At 37.7% G+C, this 14,843-nt stretch overlaps 1 protein-coding gene across 1 annotated transcript in view; it reads right to left on the reverse strand.

Annotated features, from left to right (window-relative positions):
• Positions 1 to 14,843, reverse strand: part of CFAP43 (cilia and flagella associated protein 43) — a 49,791-nt gene that overhangs the window by 3,860 nt on the left and 31,088 nt on the right. The window contains exons 21-36 of the mRNA XM_087766871.1: positions 13,749 to 13,874; positions 13,199 to 13,303; positions 12,362 to 12,478; positions 11,344 to 11,553; positions 9,231 to 9,437; positions 8,349 to 8,438; positions 7,504 to 7,581; positions 6,559 to 6,684; positions 5,912 to 6,031; positions 5,723 to 5,830; positions 4,027 to 4,113; positions 3,634 to 3,722; positions 3,009 to 3,216; positions 2,640 to 2,752; positions 1,677 to 1,833; positions 670 to 834 (exon numbers count right to left, since the gene is read on the reverse strand). Coding sequence (XP_087622997.1) covers positions 670 to 834; positions 1,677 to 1,833; positions 2,640 to 2,752; positions 3,009 to 3,216; positions 3,634 to 3,722; positions 4,027 to 4,113; positions 5,723 to 5,830; positions 5,912 to 6,031; positions 6,559 to 6,684; positions 7,504 to 7,581; positions 8,349 to 8,438; positions 9,231 to 9,437; positions 11,344 to 11,553; positions 12,362 to 12,478; positions 13,199 to 13,303; positions 13,749 to 13,874 — 2,106 coding nt within the window. The remainder of the gene's footprint in view (positions 1 to 669; positions 835 to 1,676; positions 1,834 to 2,639; positions 2,753 to 3,008; positions 3,217 to 3,633; positions 3,723 to 4,026; positions 4,114 to 5,722; positions 5,831 to 5,911; positions 6,032 to 6,558; positions 6,685 to 7,503; positions 7,582 to 8,348; positions 8,439 to 9,230; positions 9,438 to 11,343; positions 11,554 to 12,361; positions 12,479 to 13,198; positions 13,304 to 13,748; positions 13,875 to 14,843) is intronic.

Here is a 14,843-nt window from a genome sequence, read left to right on the forward strand (position 1 = left end):
CAATATTTTCAGCCTACCCATCCTCCAACATCCCTTACACTCCAAACCTTACTCCAACCTCTCTTCTTCCTCCTCTCTTCTCCCACTGATATCCTTGGCTCTCTTGCACAACCTTTATATTTTCTGGCCTGCCAACTGGGCTTGTTCAAAGCTATGTGGGTGCTTGACAGCTATGACTTGCTGGCCAGCTGCTGCCTCTTGCTTGCCAGGTATGGCAAACAATTCCCTGTCGTTCTGCTGCTGGGCCAACAAATGGCAGTGAGTGGGGGTCCTGTAGGAACGCTCAATCTTTGTATACTGAGCAAAAATTATGGTATTTCTGTCAGATACCAGATGGGGGCACCTCAGACCTTTCACTTAAAAGGAAGTCATGATGCTTGATTTAAAATATCTCTTCCTTGTGGCTGCAAAATCCTGATTCCTGACTCTCAGTGCCAATTTTGAAACACTAAGAGGCTAATTTTGCCTCTGTTTACCCCTGAACATCCCAAAGAACTTCATCACTGATCAATCTCAAGAGTAAAATTTCCCTTTGAAAGCCGAATTGTTAAGCTTTTAGGCATCAAGTTTCTCCGTAGTAGTAAGAGACTTAAGAGGTATAAATGATCTTATAGGTATAGGCAGCAAAATTTTCTGCGGTCAAAATATAAATTAGAGGAAGTAACTCACTAGCTGGCGATCTTTTGAAATAGGTAGTGTTACAATGTCCCGAGCCTTCTGTTCCAGATCTTCTATCTGCATTCTCATTTTCTTGTGTTCCCATTCCAGCTGAAATATCCCTTTAGAGAATTCTTTACATTCCACCATGCTAGCAATTTTTTTTTCTCCTTGAGCCTGAAAAAATAGATTAATCTTAATTAACACACTTTACAGGTTATAGAATAATTATTTGCAACAAGATGGGCAAGCTTCCAAAGTTATAATTTTAGCAAGGAAAACATGCTATACTGCGGTCTCTTTCCAGACTTTTTGCTCCAGATGGTTATATCTTTGTGGAATTTTGTTCCCTTTTATGCTCTGTGCCACAGCCTTGGATCGTAGAAGGAGATGAAGAAAATTACAACTAACCTCTCTCTCCTTCTTTCTGTCTTTTATAAGAATGCAAAGGCATTTTAATGCTACAAAATACAAACTTGTGTATAAGGTATTCTGCAGTTGTTACTGAAGGCTTTGTGCAGTAGCAGTAACAAGCAGTTTTTGTGCAGCTAGAATGCCTAAAAAAAGAACATTTAATGAGAGTACGAAAAACTGTTTTAAGCATGATCACCAATTTCACCTTACATAAGAAGTGTATTAATTTTTTAAATCTTAATGTAAGCTACTGTTGAAATGCTTCTTAACATGACTATAAGTTTGCCTTGAGGGAATTTTCAGACTAGTGCCCAGGATATTAGCATTTTCTATTTACAGAGTGTGTGTAAGTAATGTTGTGTCTAAAACCTGTTGCCATTTCATTGATCTGAATTGTATTGATCAAACATCAAGAAAGCAGTTCGTATTGCAACCTTTACATCATGATAAGAGGCATCATAGAATTCTTAATAGCCACACAATGGAGCCTACCGGTGTGTAGGAATGAACTGAAACTAGACGTCAAACTGGAGAAAAAGCGGAGTCCCTGAAGGACAATACATTTGTTTAAAAAGTTTACATTTCCGTCAGGTAATGTAAATTACCATGATAGAGCAATTCAGTTCTTCAATAATACTCTTATTAATGAGAATGGCATCAGTGTAGTCTGGGATTTCAGTACTTTCCAATTCCACTTGTCCTTGTTTTAGCAAAAACTGGACAGTCAAATTCAATTGAAGTTTCATCTTCTCCTCCTGCAACCTAAAATGGCAGAAAACAAAAGCAATGTTTAGCAATTTCAACAGGATTATATAAAACCTCCCATGATTCTCAAAATGTTTATATTTACTACTGGTAAGTGGTATGTTCATGTAGGGGTTACTCTTTGACAGCCTGTCTTCTATTTCCTTCCAAAGTGACAACAAAATTGGCAACTTATTTCCATACATGAAGTTTTCAACCACTGGATTCAGTTTAACGTACTCTAGCAGATGTTCTGAGAGAAAGTGTTCTTACTGAACAGAAATCTTTACAATTGGAAAGGAAATGGAGGATACTCCCAGCCAACACCCGTTTGCTTATATAATTTATCCTGGGGTTTGTTCCTTAATGACAATGAATGTGAAAATTATGTCATGCACATGAAAAAATGAAATATTGCAGGTCCAAGCAGCTCAGTGAAATCAGGTGTCATGTGACTGGGCAGCATATTGCAATTAGGAGTGATTGCTGTATCTTAGGCTTACATGAGCAAAATTTAACTGAGCTAGCTAGCACAAATATGGCCTTGAAGGCTTTGGGGGATTAACTGTATGATGTAGCTTTTGGGGCAGTCAGTTTGCATTGAAGACCATGCTACCATCCTTACTGATGTTGTTACTTAAGGTGGTAGATGAAGACTGGTCTGGCTTGCTCATGTATGCTGCAATAACACCTCATTTTTCTTAGATGAATCCTAGATAAGAGAGTGTTGGAGAACGCAGCTGTGTAATTTTGTATGTAACTTTTGGTTCTGTGTTGGTGGAGTATTAAAATGTAGCTGAACATAAGAAAAGAAACAAAATTACCAAGTGAGTTCTTGGAAAATATCTTCTATTTCTGACTTAATCTTCTCATTGTCATCCATTCTTCTCTGGAGAAAGGCCTGCATCTCTGCCAGTGTTAGGGCGTTCCATTTCACCTAAGCAAGCAATGTCATGACACTCTGAACTTTTTCAACTTTGTCAGTATGTCAGGGCAAGCCTCTTCAAGAACAGAGAAGACAAATTCTTAAGAAGACACACGTATGTATAAATATGCAGCCTGGTATTTTGAGAATCCCAGTAGAGCACATGAGACAGAGGTTACAACCCTTACACTCTGCTTAGAAAATAATTTATTCATTTCTATCTGAAAATATCAAGAAGTATACTGAAAAAATAAAGAATTTTACATACCAGCTCCTCACTCTCCATTTTATTTCGTCTAGCTAGACAAAAACGTTCCCATACAGATGGGTCTAAGCCATTAGGCATGTGCTCAGGACTATCCAGTTCATCCATGGCTTTCATTAAAAGGGTAAGTGCATCTTTGTAATCTTCAGCTGAGCCTGAACGCTCCCCATACGGGTTAGCAGCGTCAAGGAGCATTTTTGTCATTGGGGTCCTAGTGCACATACACAGTACATACAGTATTTACTTTTTATTTTCTCTTGCACAAAAGCAGCTCACAAACAACTAAGAACATTTCATACTCTCAGTCTCTTGCAAAGAGCAAATAATAGTAAGACTGCATCTTACACAAAATACGAATATATGTTTTTGAGAACTGATGATTATTTAGATTGCATTTAAAATAGATTGTGTGGGGTGAATAAGGAAATGTAAATACTCGAAATATTCCTTAGTATGATAGAAATATTCCTTAGTACGATAGAAAATCAACCATTGTTAACTATCCAATAAAAAGCAGGCAGTCCACCAATTATCAAAATAATTTAGACTGTTGAAATAAATAGTATTGTCATTTTTGACACACAAGAAATATTAGTATTCAAACAGATGGAATCAGGGGGAATCTTACTTCGGTCGATGTTTGTAAAGTTGGAAAAGTTCATCAAGGAGATTGGCAGGTACTGCAGCAAACTGCTTTGTAAAACCACATTCCAGATTCTAGGAGGAAAACAGAAAGCTTCCTTTTTACCACAATGTCATTTTAAAAAAAGCATCAATCATCTGCTCATATCCTAGAAATACAGAATATGGTGCTCTTCCAAGTGCTCCCAAGCATCACGGGAATCTGGACTATTTAATAAATTCTTCTATGTACATACTCTCCTTTACTGCTTAATTTCAGTGATCAGCAAGTTGACCAGAACTCATCCCATGCTTACAATGAAATATGTTCTTCTCATTATCAAGACAGGGCATTGACTTTTTAAGTTCTGAATCTCCTTGTGTTTGTTGAGAGTCTCACCTTCTCTTCAGCTATTGCATTTTCACAGGTATCTATGTAAGCTTCAATTTTATTTTTTGTAGTCTGGATTGTTCTTGCAGTCTTGACCTATAGCAAAACCAAAAGATTTCAGGAATGAAGCTCAGCTAGCAGAAGCACTGAATGGCCATTCATATACACTGATGAAGCTGACACTTTATTTCTAGAGAAAACCTTGTGAGCTATTTTTACCAACAATATAATGCCTTCTTTGGGGGTTACTTGTAGATACTGCTAAAAGGTGAGAAGGTGCGAAATTAAACTAGTCCACTGCTTAAGAAAGTAAGAAATCTGTGTAAGAAATATCTTATACAAATGCTTACAAGTCTTCTGTTTAAACTTTGAATGTAAGGACCTATCCTGATACTTGTTTTCACTTGCATAGAGATTTCCTTCTCCTTTCATGTCATCACAGATAAGACCAGTCGAAAATTCTGAAATGCTGTTCAACACCAGTCAAAAATTCTCAAATGTTGTTCAAGACCACTCAAAAATTCTCAAATGCTGTCCAGTGGAGGGTTCCTCATTTTAGAATGAAGTTTCCCTGTTGTCATGACATAGTTCTGCTACGTGTGAGGATACTAAGCTCATCTGTTTTACTGAGGCCCTTATATGCTTATACTCTGCTGGGGAGACCGTTGTGTTGTATTTTGCAGTTTGCATGAAAAAAAAGATATACCAATGGAAACATTTAGAAAATTAAAAAAAAAAAAAAAGATGTATTTTGAAAAATGTAAGCTGGTATACACTTGGCCTCAAGTAATTTTAAAACAAGTTCAGCCTGTTCAGTGGCAGGGGCTAGATGCCTACTTTGGAACCTGTCGCTGTAGCTCATGTACAAATGGCTGCTTGCAGCTCCAAACACAAAGGTCTGTACAGGTCGAGTAGATCTGACATGGGGAGGCATTAATATATTCTCTGTGGACTCAGGAACAGCTCCACGAAGACAAAGTGGGCAAATGGGATAATATTGTCCCAAGAGCCAGAACCAACCTGCAGACTACCACCACTTACATCACCTGAGTCATACAGGTATTGGCAGGACACAGGAATCAGAACTGTCACTCAAACTTATTACTGTGGGCAGTAAGCACTTGTATTGAAATCCAGATCTACTACTTGTGCTATCCAGGCTTTTGTTGACTTGTATATGGTTTGACAGGGATGGGTAAACTCTTCAGGAGATTAAATTGGTCGATAAGACAATAAACACTTTGTACTCCATGGTCAGATACTCACACGCCACCTCTGTCTATGCTTTGAACTGGCAAACACAAGTCAGCGTGGCCCTGGCCTACATTAGACACCTCAGTGAAAAATGTGATGGCATTACACATTCTTTTGTGCATCTTTCTGTCATAAAAGCATCATATTGGTGCTTCCAGCTTGATACTGGATACTAAAAAATATTATATATAGCAAACAAACAGCAGCATGCCCTTCTGAACATATGGAGTTTTACCAAAGAACTCCAGATGAACCAATATGAATATCTATTAAAAAACATATGGATTTATCATGTATGTCACCTGTACAAGTTGAAAAAAATCAGTGACCCTGTAAATTGTCAGAAAATCATTTACGGCGAAATTTTGATTGGGGAAGAGCAGTATTCACAAGAAATTGTATTGTAAATATTACACTTTTCCTGAGAACAGCATTCCAAATGATAACTTACTTTTTCTTTCTCCTTTTTCATAAGGAAATTACGAAGTCCAGCTTCTCTAGTGTCCAACTCTTCATTCAACAGTAAAGCATAAACAAGATTGACTATTTTGAGTTCTTCCTGTGAAAAGATTGTAATAAAAAATGTTAACATTCCTGCTGCACAGAGGCAGAGATGAAAAATTAATGTGCTCTGCAATACCTGATAGATGACCATCTCTAATTTCACTTTCCTTTCAGAGAGTTTGCACACAGTTTCATCAAAATTTTGTGTTGTTTCCTGGATGGAAGTTTCAAGTTTCTTCAATTCATTTTCCAGTGCCTGGGCAAGGGAAGAACATGACCAGCAATATTACATCTGGAGGAACAAAGAAGCTCTGATATAGTATATCAGATGCTGGAGAATGCATAATATGGAACTGTATCCTTCAGCCAAAAGGTCCCAGAAATTACTTGTTTGGAAGGAGAGTGCTGCCAGGCTACCAAGTTACGGTGGCCAAACACCACTTTAAAGGATAAATATAATTGTATTATTTGTGTATGGCATCAGCGGCTCTGGAATGGCACCTGAAAAAACATTTTAGGAATGCTGGTAAATTTGTGAAACAAAGTTACCTTTTGTCAGATATCACAAGTTTTGGCACATATTAATTGGTGTAAGTAGAGATTGCCTTATTTTATTGCCTAAACTAGGACTTATTTAATATGCCAGATGATCTTTGTTCTTCATTTGTTCTTTGTTTATTCTATTTACTAGTGTTCACTTTTAGAAGTAGCTACTGGGAAAGATCAGAAGCTTTGGTCATGAGCACTGTGAACAAAACCACTCCTTTTCTCATTTTAATTTACCCTTCTATACTTTTCTTTTTCTTCATTCAGCTCCTTGACTTTTTTCTCATGTTCTCTAAATATTTTCTTTTCTTCATCATTCCAAACATGCTCAGGCTCGGATATAAAAGGAGGTGGAGGAATATCCTGGAAGTATTAAAGACAAATATGCTTCAAAAACAATATTAAGTCTCCATCAGCACACTAACAAACTATAGCACGCATCAAATTTAATGAAAGGCATTTCTTAGTGGTAAGTAAGGAACAAGCCTTAAGTCTGAGTAACATATATATTCTGTTTCTCTGGTCTGTTACTTACACTGGTAGTTTTGGTGTATATATATTGTGCTATTCTCTCTCACTTGCTTACAGGAATTCACTCCTGGATCTTGTAAAATACAAGTATTTTGTACTCAAACATACTACTGTCGGTACAAGATATACCACATTTTCTGTTTCAGAACTCCAAATCTAACTCCATGCTAAGGTATACTTCTAAGTGGAGTCCTAATTTTCCAAAACAGACCAATTCCAGGGAGAGGGCTTGGGTCTGCCCTGTCCTTTTTCTGTGACACTCCTTCACATTCTTTCCTTCCTCTACTACTGTACTATCTATATTTGTTGAGTAAAAGGAACACAGTATTTTTCTGTAAGATCACAGCCATGGATAATAGACCCTTCCCCCAGCAATACAGTTGTTCTAATGGTAATACTAGATTATGTTCCTATAGTATTCCACTGTGATAGGGACAGGTGTTGATGTGCAAATCATATGCAGGCACTAGAATCTCGTGGTCTCTTTTGAGTCGGTGTATGGTCTCTTATGGAGTCTATCTAGGCATAACGCAATTCTGCAATTCTCCGACTTTCTTCTATTGCTTAGGTTGGAAATATTTGCTAGTTGAATTTCACATTTCCTTAAAAGCCCACAAGCTACCTAAATGATAGGGCAGAAACACAGCTCACCATTTTCAAGATGTCTTCCTTTTTGACTTCTAGCACTCCACCCATCATGTCATTAAGAGCACGCAGTCTTTCATTGTCCTGGGAACGACCACAAAAAATATTTTAGAGTACAAAAGGAAGTGTAGTAATTGGAAGTTTTGGGAATGATAATAGAGTAGTTCACCTCTAGATCACCCATATGATTATACCGTGTGTCACTAGTAGATCGATGCTCTTTGGTGATGCGTGTGAAATATGGTAAATGTCTCAGAGGTTTTTCTGGTGGACACATGTTCATATACTAAATAACTTACTAAAACTGCCATTCTAGCAGTTTTGGAAAGAATACACAGGCATAGACTACTCCTGGCCAGGTGGCAGGCTAGGATGAAGGAAGTTGTAGTCTCACTGTCTTATTGTGCATCTCTTTTGGGGCCAGAACCATCTTGGGCTTTTCACAGATGCATTTTAAAGCCAGAGGAAAGCATTATGATCTTCTAGTCTGATCCCTGAAGAACAGAGGTCGCTCAGTCAACAAACACCTATCAAGCACAAAGCTCTCAATTGAGCAGTAGCATGCATTTAGAAATTTATCTAGTCTGGATTCACCTGCTGTGGTATTTTTAATTGCCACTAAGCACATTTTTAAAAATTGTGAGCCTAACACTATATCTTTTCTTCCCCCAACTGGTCTTTGTAGTTCTGATTGTAAATGATAATAAGAGGGAAAAGGCACACATCATCACCTACCATTTAAAATGTATTCTCCCATACTATATTACTGGAATATTCCAGTGCAGCATTAACTAAGTAAGCCTAACCAGAGACAAAGGCCTATTAAGTAAAAAGGATACTACTTTAAGTACCATAGCAGCATGGCGTCTTTCCATTTCAAGCTTAGCCAGCATTTCTGCTTTCTCTCTCTCTTGTTGAGACAAGTATTTTTCAACTTTAATCTGAAGGAAGAAAATGAGGTTCATATCAGGGTTCTTTTCTCCAAACATGATCACATGTGGACTAAGAACATTTGAAAAGATGACATAATACTAATGCTTAATGCTTTTTGTATCTAAGCTCTGTGACAACATTACTCAAGAAGAAAACTGTTCTTTTGAACAGCTCCAAAAGCTATATTTAAAAATGCTAAAATATGAACTACCATCATTTTTGTTGGTATTAGTTGTGTTTTGTGCATACCTTTTCTGACAGTGGAATAACATGGACTGGTGGGAGAGCAGAGAGAAGTGGGGAAAGACTGACCAAAAGAGCAGATGAGATCAGTGGAATGTATCATATAAGAAATATGGTGTTTCTTTATAAATTGCCAATTGAATTTATATGTACAGTACTAAGTATGCTTTAGTATCTAGATACTTAGTTTGAAACTACTTAGTTTCAAAATGGTGCTCAGAGAAAACAGAGAAGCCCTTATCTATGGAAGTAATCCCTGCAAGCCCGGTTTGAATCTTATAGTCAGGAACAGGGGGAATTTCTACCTAATTTATGGGCAATTAAAAACTTTTAACAGCAATAAATTAAGATTGTAAACATTTTATTCATTTCAGATTGACTTATTTAGAGCTTTCTTCCTAAAAAGGGAAGGGCAGCAAAAGAGTCAAAAAGATGATTGTAAGTATACGGACACATCTGTTTTAAGACTTTTCAGTACTGACACAATGTCTGGAAATGAGAAGAATTTGAGAACTGTATCTGAGTGGGTGAAAGAGAAAGATTTATTTTTCAGACACCTCTGAATCCTGAACAGTGAGCGCTCGTTCTGGTATCTCGTCATCTGTAAGAGCGGGCTCCCACACTTCCACTTGGAGGTCAAGTTGTGCCAAGATTTCTCGGATCCTCAGGTTTCTTTCTTTCACTCGTGCTATCTCCTGCTCCTTTTGTCGTGCAACTACATCAAATTCCTTATTAAAAGCAGTTTTCACTTTGTAAATGATGTCCTGAAATACCAAAAAAGGAAACAGCAATACTGCACAGGTCACATCCATCCATGGTTATATACCACTCCTCAAGCCATCAGAATCATAAACGTGTGTATTTGTATGTGTGACAGGGAGATAAACTCGTAAAGCCCTTTTGTGAAAATCATAAGGGCAGAGTTCAAGCTTTGTTAAATGGAGGTGAGCAAATTATCAGTTTTTTCTTTTTTTTTCCCTAGAAATTTTTATTCCTTTTCTTCTATATATTTGCCATTTGACAAAGATTCTGAAAGAAACATACTGCTGCCAGACTAGATAAAAAATTAGGCTGCCTTCTATTTGCTGGGTTTTGTACTCTTCAGCTGAAAGAAGAAGGGGCTTAAAAGAAAAAACCACGTGACTCGTATATCTAGAGATTGTAAATCACAGGTGCAGGGAGGCAGAGTTAAGGACATACTTTCCTGATTTTTAAGTGATGCAACCTGCAGTTTCAATATGCTTTCATGTGATTTTCTGTCTGACATATGTAAGTAAAATGTGCCCATTAAATAAATGAACATTGGAAATGAATTTTTTTTAAAACACCTGAGATCTTATAATGATTTTAAAAAGCATATATTCTAGTGGATAAATTCTTCCTTTAGCCTAAATAATTGATCTCAACAAAGCAAAGCAGAATATTAAAAGATAAAACCATGTGTCTCTCCTACTGTGTCAATTTACTAAAATGAAACATGAAAAGGATTTAAGTGCTATCATTAAACTTCACATTTTGAGATGCTTAGCTGTTTGCAGTTTGTATTACAATGAATATTTGTGTCCATGATTATTTCATTGATTTCCAATATAGTAATAAGTTAGGAAGTAAGAAGGCAGGATGGCAGATAAGGTACGATGTTGCTGGGAGAAAAAAGGCTGTGCTCAATGTCTAGTCAGCCATCTAGCTCTCAGCAAGCTTGCTGCGTAGGCCAAGAACGCTGAAGATATATCTACACTTCGATATATAATATGCATCTTTAAAGCCATACAGTAGAAAGATCTTGTTACATCCAAGCTTACATCTAAAAGTGCTCCTTGTGTTTCTTCCCCATCTACCTCATCTGGAGGTATTTAAAAGACAGGTAGACGTGGTGCTTGAGGACATGGTTTACTGGTGGACTTGGCAGTGCCAGGTTAACGGTTGGACTCGATGATCTTAAGGGTCTTTTCCAACCTTAACGATTCTATGATTCTATTCTATGATTCTGCTTTAAACACTAGTGTATCTAATAGATTTTATGTATTACAATGCATAATCATTGAGCTCTGCTACCATTTACAGCCTTAAAGAGCTCTGAGGAGGCAATGCTTTATAGTAGTTTAACCACTTCTACCCTTGTAGATCATCTTCATAAGAAGCCTATTCTGTAGCATGTTTACTACTTAATAAACTGGCCAAGGTAAGAGAAGTAAGAGAGCGTGATAGTAATGAATAATAAATAACAATAACATTGAAGACTCCAAATGAAGGAATGGTAAGACTGGAGAGAAAGGAAATGGTGTGAGGATCCAGCTGATCTTTCATTCAGCAGCAAATAACAGGGAAAGAGGTCATGTTTTCACAGGGCATGCTGAGATGTGCAAGCTAGCTTTGGCTATATAAACTCTTAAGCTGAAGCACCAGTGAGCAAATGCAGATGATGATACCCTCAAATTGGGTAACAATTCCATAAAAATATTTTTCTTCCAGACCTGAGCTGGCAAATCCACATGGTGCTCTACTGCACTATGTGCATTTATCAGCTTTCATCTCAGTAACTCAGAGACCTGTGCAACTCTCCGTTGTATAGCGTCAGTATGCCCAAAACCTAACAGTGGCTGTGACTGCTGTGAGAACCAACAGGTATGACAGCGTCACTGCAGGAATACAAATTTAAGAAGACATCACCTTCAATAAGACTATCTGATTGACTTTCTGCTCCCTGGTGTGCAAGTCCCATTGGTGGTATAGGGTAGATGTGTCTCCACCATACTGAGAGCTCAGACTTCCAATAAGGCAGTAAGATGCACTACCATCAACCATTACATCTTCTGTCTTCTCTCCTTCTTCCTTAGGTAATACAGTCTCAGACTCAATCTCAAGATTTTTCTTCTGAACCTGAATATCACAAACATGATAACTGTGTTAATTTTGTACACAATCCAGTGGCACATCTGTGAAAAAATTCTAGAGGTCATATTCTGCAATTAAGCTCAGTGATCAAAGTAATACAAATTGAAAGGATCATATTGGGAATATTGGGTCCATTTGTAGGTTCCCCAGTACAAGAAAGACATGGGCATACTGGAGCAAGTCCAGTGATAGGCCACTAATTAAGGGTTTGAAGCACCTAATGTGTGAGGACAGGCTAAGAGAGCTGGAATTGTTTAGCCTCAAGAAGGAGAAGGCTTGGGGGGGATCTTAGTAATGCATATAAAAACCTGATGGTGGGGAGTAAGGACAACAGAGCCAGACTCTTCTCAGTGGTGCTCAGTGACACTGAGATGAAATGGGTATACATCGAAATACAGGACATCCAACTTAAACATTGTAAAACACTTTTCCTGTGAGGGTTGTCAAACATGGGAAGAGGTAGCCCATAGAGGTTATGGAATCTTCCATCCTTGGAGATATTCCAAACCTGACTGGATATGGCCCCGAGTAAATTGCTCTAGGAGGGCTGGACTAGATGACTTCCAAAGGGCTCTTCTGACTTCAGCTATTCTGTGATTCTTTAATACTAATACATTTGTTCTCAGTAAAAACACAACATTTCATCTTTATTTATCTTTTTAAATTTTTGGGGACAATTTCTACAGCAAGAAAATGGACCTTAGAAATGTAACTGTTCAAAGAAGGGTTAAGATGCCAACTCAAAACATCCTGATCTGAAAGGCCTTTATGCAGTACTTCAGGGAGATTGTACCTTAAGATCAGCTGTCTCAATCTTCTTTAACCGGAGAACTTTCTCCAAAGTTGCCAGCTCTTTTTCACTACGTTCCTTCAGTGGATAATTCTTCACTTCACAAGCCATATGGAAGCACTGTTCAAATTTAAAAAAACAAAAACCCAAAGTAAAAAGTTCTTCAGAATACATCTATCAATTCATTTGTTCAATACCTGAATGCTAAACAGTTACAAAAACTTCTTAAAATCAGGAATAAAATTGAGGAACAATTAATATAGACAATGTAGTAAAAATACAGGGGTAAGATAAAAACTACTTGCCTTTTTGGTAATGAAAATGGTTTGTTTAAAATTTGCTTTTTTCTTTTTTTTTTTAAATGATCTACAGATATGGCCTCTTCATCCACAGAATTCAACCAGAATTAGATTTTTTGTAAAATGACTTGGTCTTTCACCACCCATGAGATAATCCAGTATCATCAATTTGACTAATCTCCCTTTGTTTAAAATAGGCAATATCAGGGTTAAATTTTGCCTTTATGGTCTGTGTAGCAGAAGTCATACTGACTGCACACAGAAAAAGAATATTTACCTCTCCTTTTAGCAACACTGCATGTTCTCTGAGATCAAGGAATTAAAGAGTTGCTTATTTGCTTATCAGGTAGCTTAGAAGATAAAATCAGCCAGGCTCAGACAAAATGAACAGAATGAAAGATTTGCATGAGCCCTGGGAAGAAGTAAGTTTTTTCCATACCATAAGCAAATCAGAAATGTGTTATACTTCTATTTATTTTGTCTCTGTACCTTAAGGAATCAATAAACTACTGCAGAAAATGAATTAGAAAGCAGAGGTTACCTTAACTGCACGTCCTTTTACACACATAGCATCCCAGCACTCATGTTTGATGACATCCTGCAAATAGCAGTTGGCTAAATTCTCCATCTCAATCTCCTTCCTCACCTTTCAAAATACAGAAAAGAAAATAACAAGATGTGGTGCAAAATAACAAGATATGAGCAATTTGTATTGAGTTATTGAAAGAAACCTAACAGATGAAATGAATTACCAGTATTTCATCATCTTAGACTATTGCAGCTATCTTCTCCAAAAACTATATTGCATACTACTGAAAAGCACCATTTTGTATGTGAGGAAAAGCATTCTAGAACTTAAGCAATGTGCCCAAGGCCACAGTGTCAGATTTATATTTCTGGCATAGATCATATTCCAATTGGCAATGTCTGCATCAGCAGCTTCACCTGCTTCAGAAAGTGACTTTAAATACTTTTAAGTTTTCCTGCTTCTCAGCAGTGAACAGCAACTTTGAGATCATCCTCTGTTCTTCAATAATTCTTTCTTCTTTTCACTGCAAGTTTTAAAATGTTCTCCCCCCATTCTATCATACCCTGGCCACTTCTTGTTCAGCCTCTGCTTGCACTCTTTCCTGTTCTTCTATATCCAGGTTGAACTCCTGCTGGTCCAGTTTCTCAATGTCTGGCACCTGTTCATTTTCATGCATCATTTTCTGAATCTGTTTTTTTTTTTTAAATAAGCATAAGGAATAAAAAGTAATTTGAATGTGAATAGAGGAAATGCTATTTTTAACACTATAGAACTTCATATCAGAGGAAATGATTCTAATTGCCTCCACTTTTAACCTCTTCATGGTAACTGGTAGAATGTGCTGCCTGTAGCTAGTGACAGAGAGTACTATGTGAATATATTTCATCTTTCTCTTAAAGTTGATTTGGATGTTATATGTGAAGTTGTGTATACTTTCTAAGAACCTGTAATACACAATTCTTTATTCTCTGCTTCTGAGAACTTTATTAAGAAGTTGTTATCACTTTATTGAGTTGTTATCTATCTCATACAGTTCAACAAAGGGAAGTGCAAAATCTTGCACCTGGGCAGGAACAGCCCCATGCACCAGGACATGCTGGGTGCTGAGCAACTGGAAAACAATTTTGCAGAGAAGTAGCTGGGGGTCCTGGTGGACACCAAGTTGAACGTGAGCCAGCAACATGCCCTTGTGGCAAAAAAGGCTAACAGTATCCTGTGGTGTATTGACAGTGTTGCTAGCAGGTTGAGGGAGGGGAAAGACATAGACATACTGGAGAGAGTCCAATGAAGGTGATTATGGGACTGGAGCATCTCTCATATGAGGAAAGGCTGAGAGAACTGGGACTGTTCAGCCTAAAAAAGAAATGGCTTGGGGGGAATCTCATCAATGCATATAAATATTGAAGGGAGTGTGCTAAGAGGGTGGAGCCAGGCTCTCTTCAGTGGAGCCCAGTGACAGGACCAGAGGCAATGGGCACAAACAGAAACACAAGAGGTTCCGCCCAAACATCAGGAAACACTTTTTTACTGTAAGGGTGACCGAGTACTGAAACAGGTTGCCCATAGGGGTCATGGAGTCTCCATCCTTGGAGAAAACCAAAATCTGTCTGGACATGGTCCTGGGCAGACTGCTCTAGGTGACCCTCTGCCTTATCCC

Source organism: Nipponia nippon, unplaced genomic scaffold, assembly GCF_047370975.1.
Source record: "Nipponia nippon isolate SJK-2023a ecotype South Korea unplaced genomic scaffold, ASM4737097v1 scaffold_3, whole genome shotgun sequence".
NCBI classification, from domain to species: domain Eukaryota; kingdom Metazoa; phylum Chordata; class Aves; order Pelecaniformes; family Threskiornithidae; genus Nipponia; species Nipponia nippon.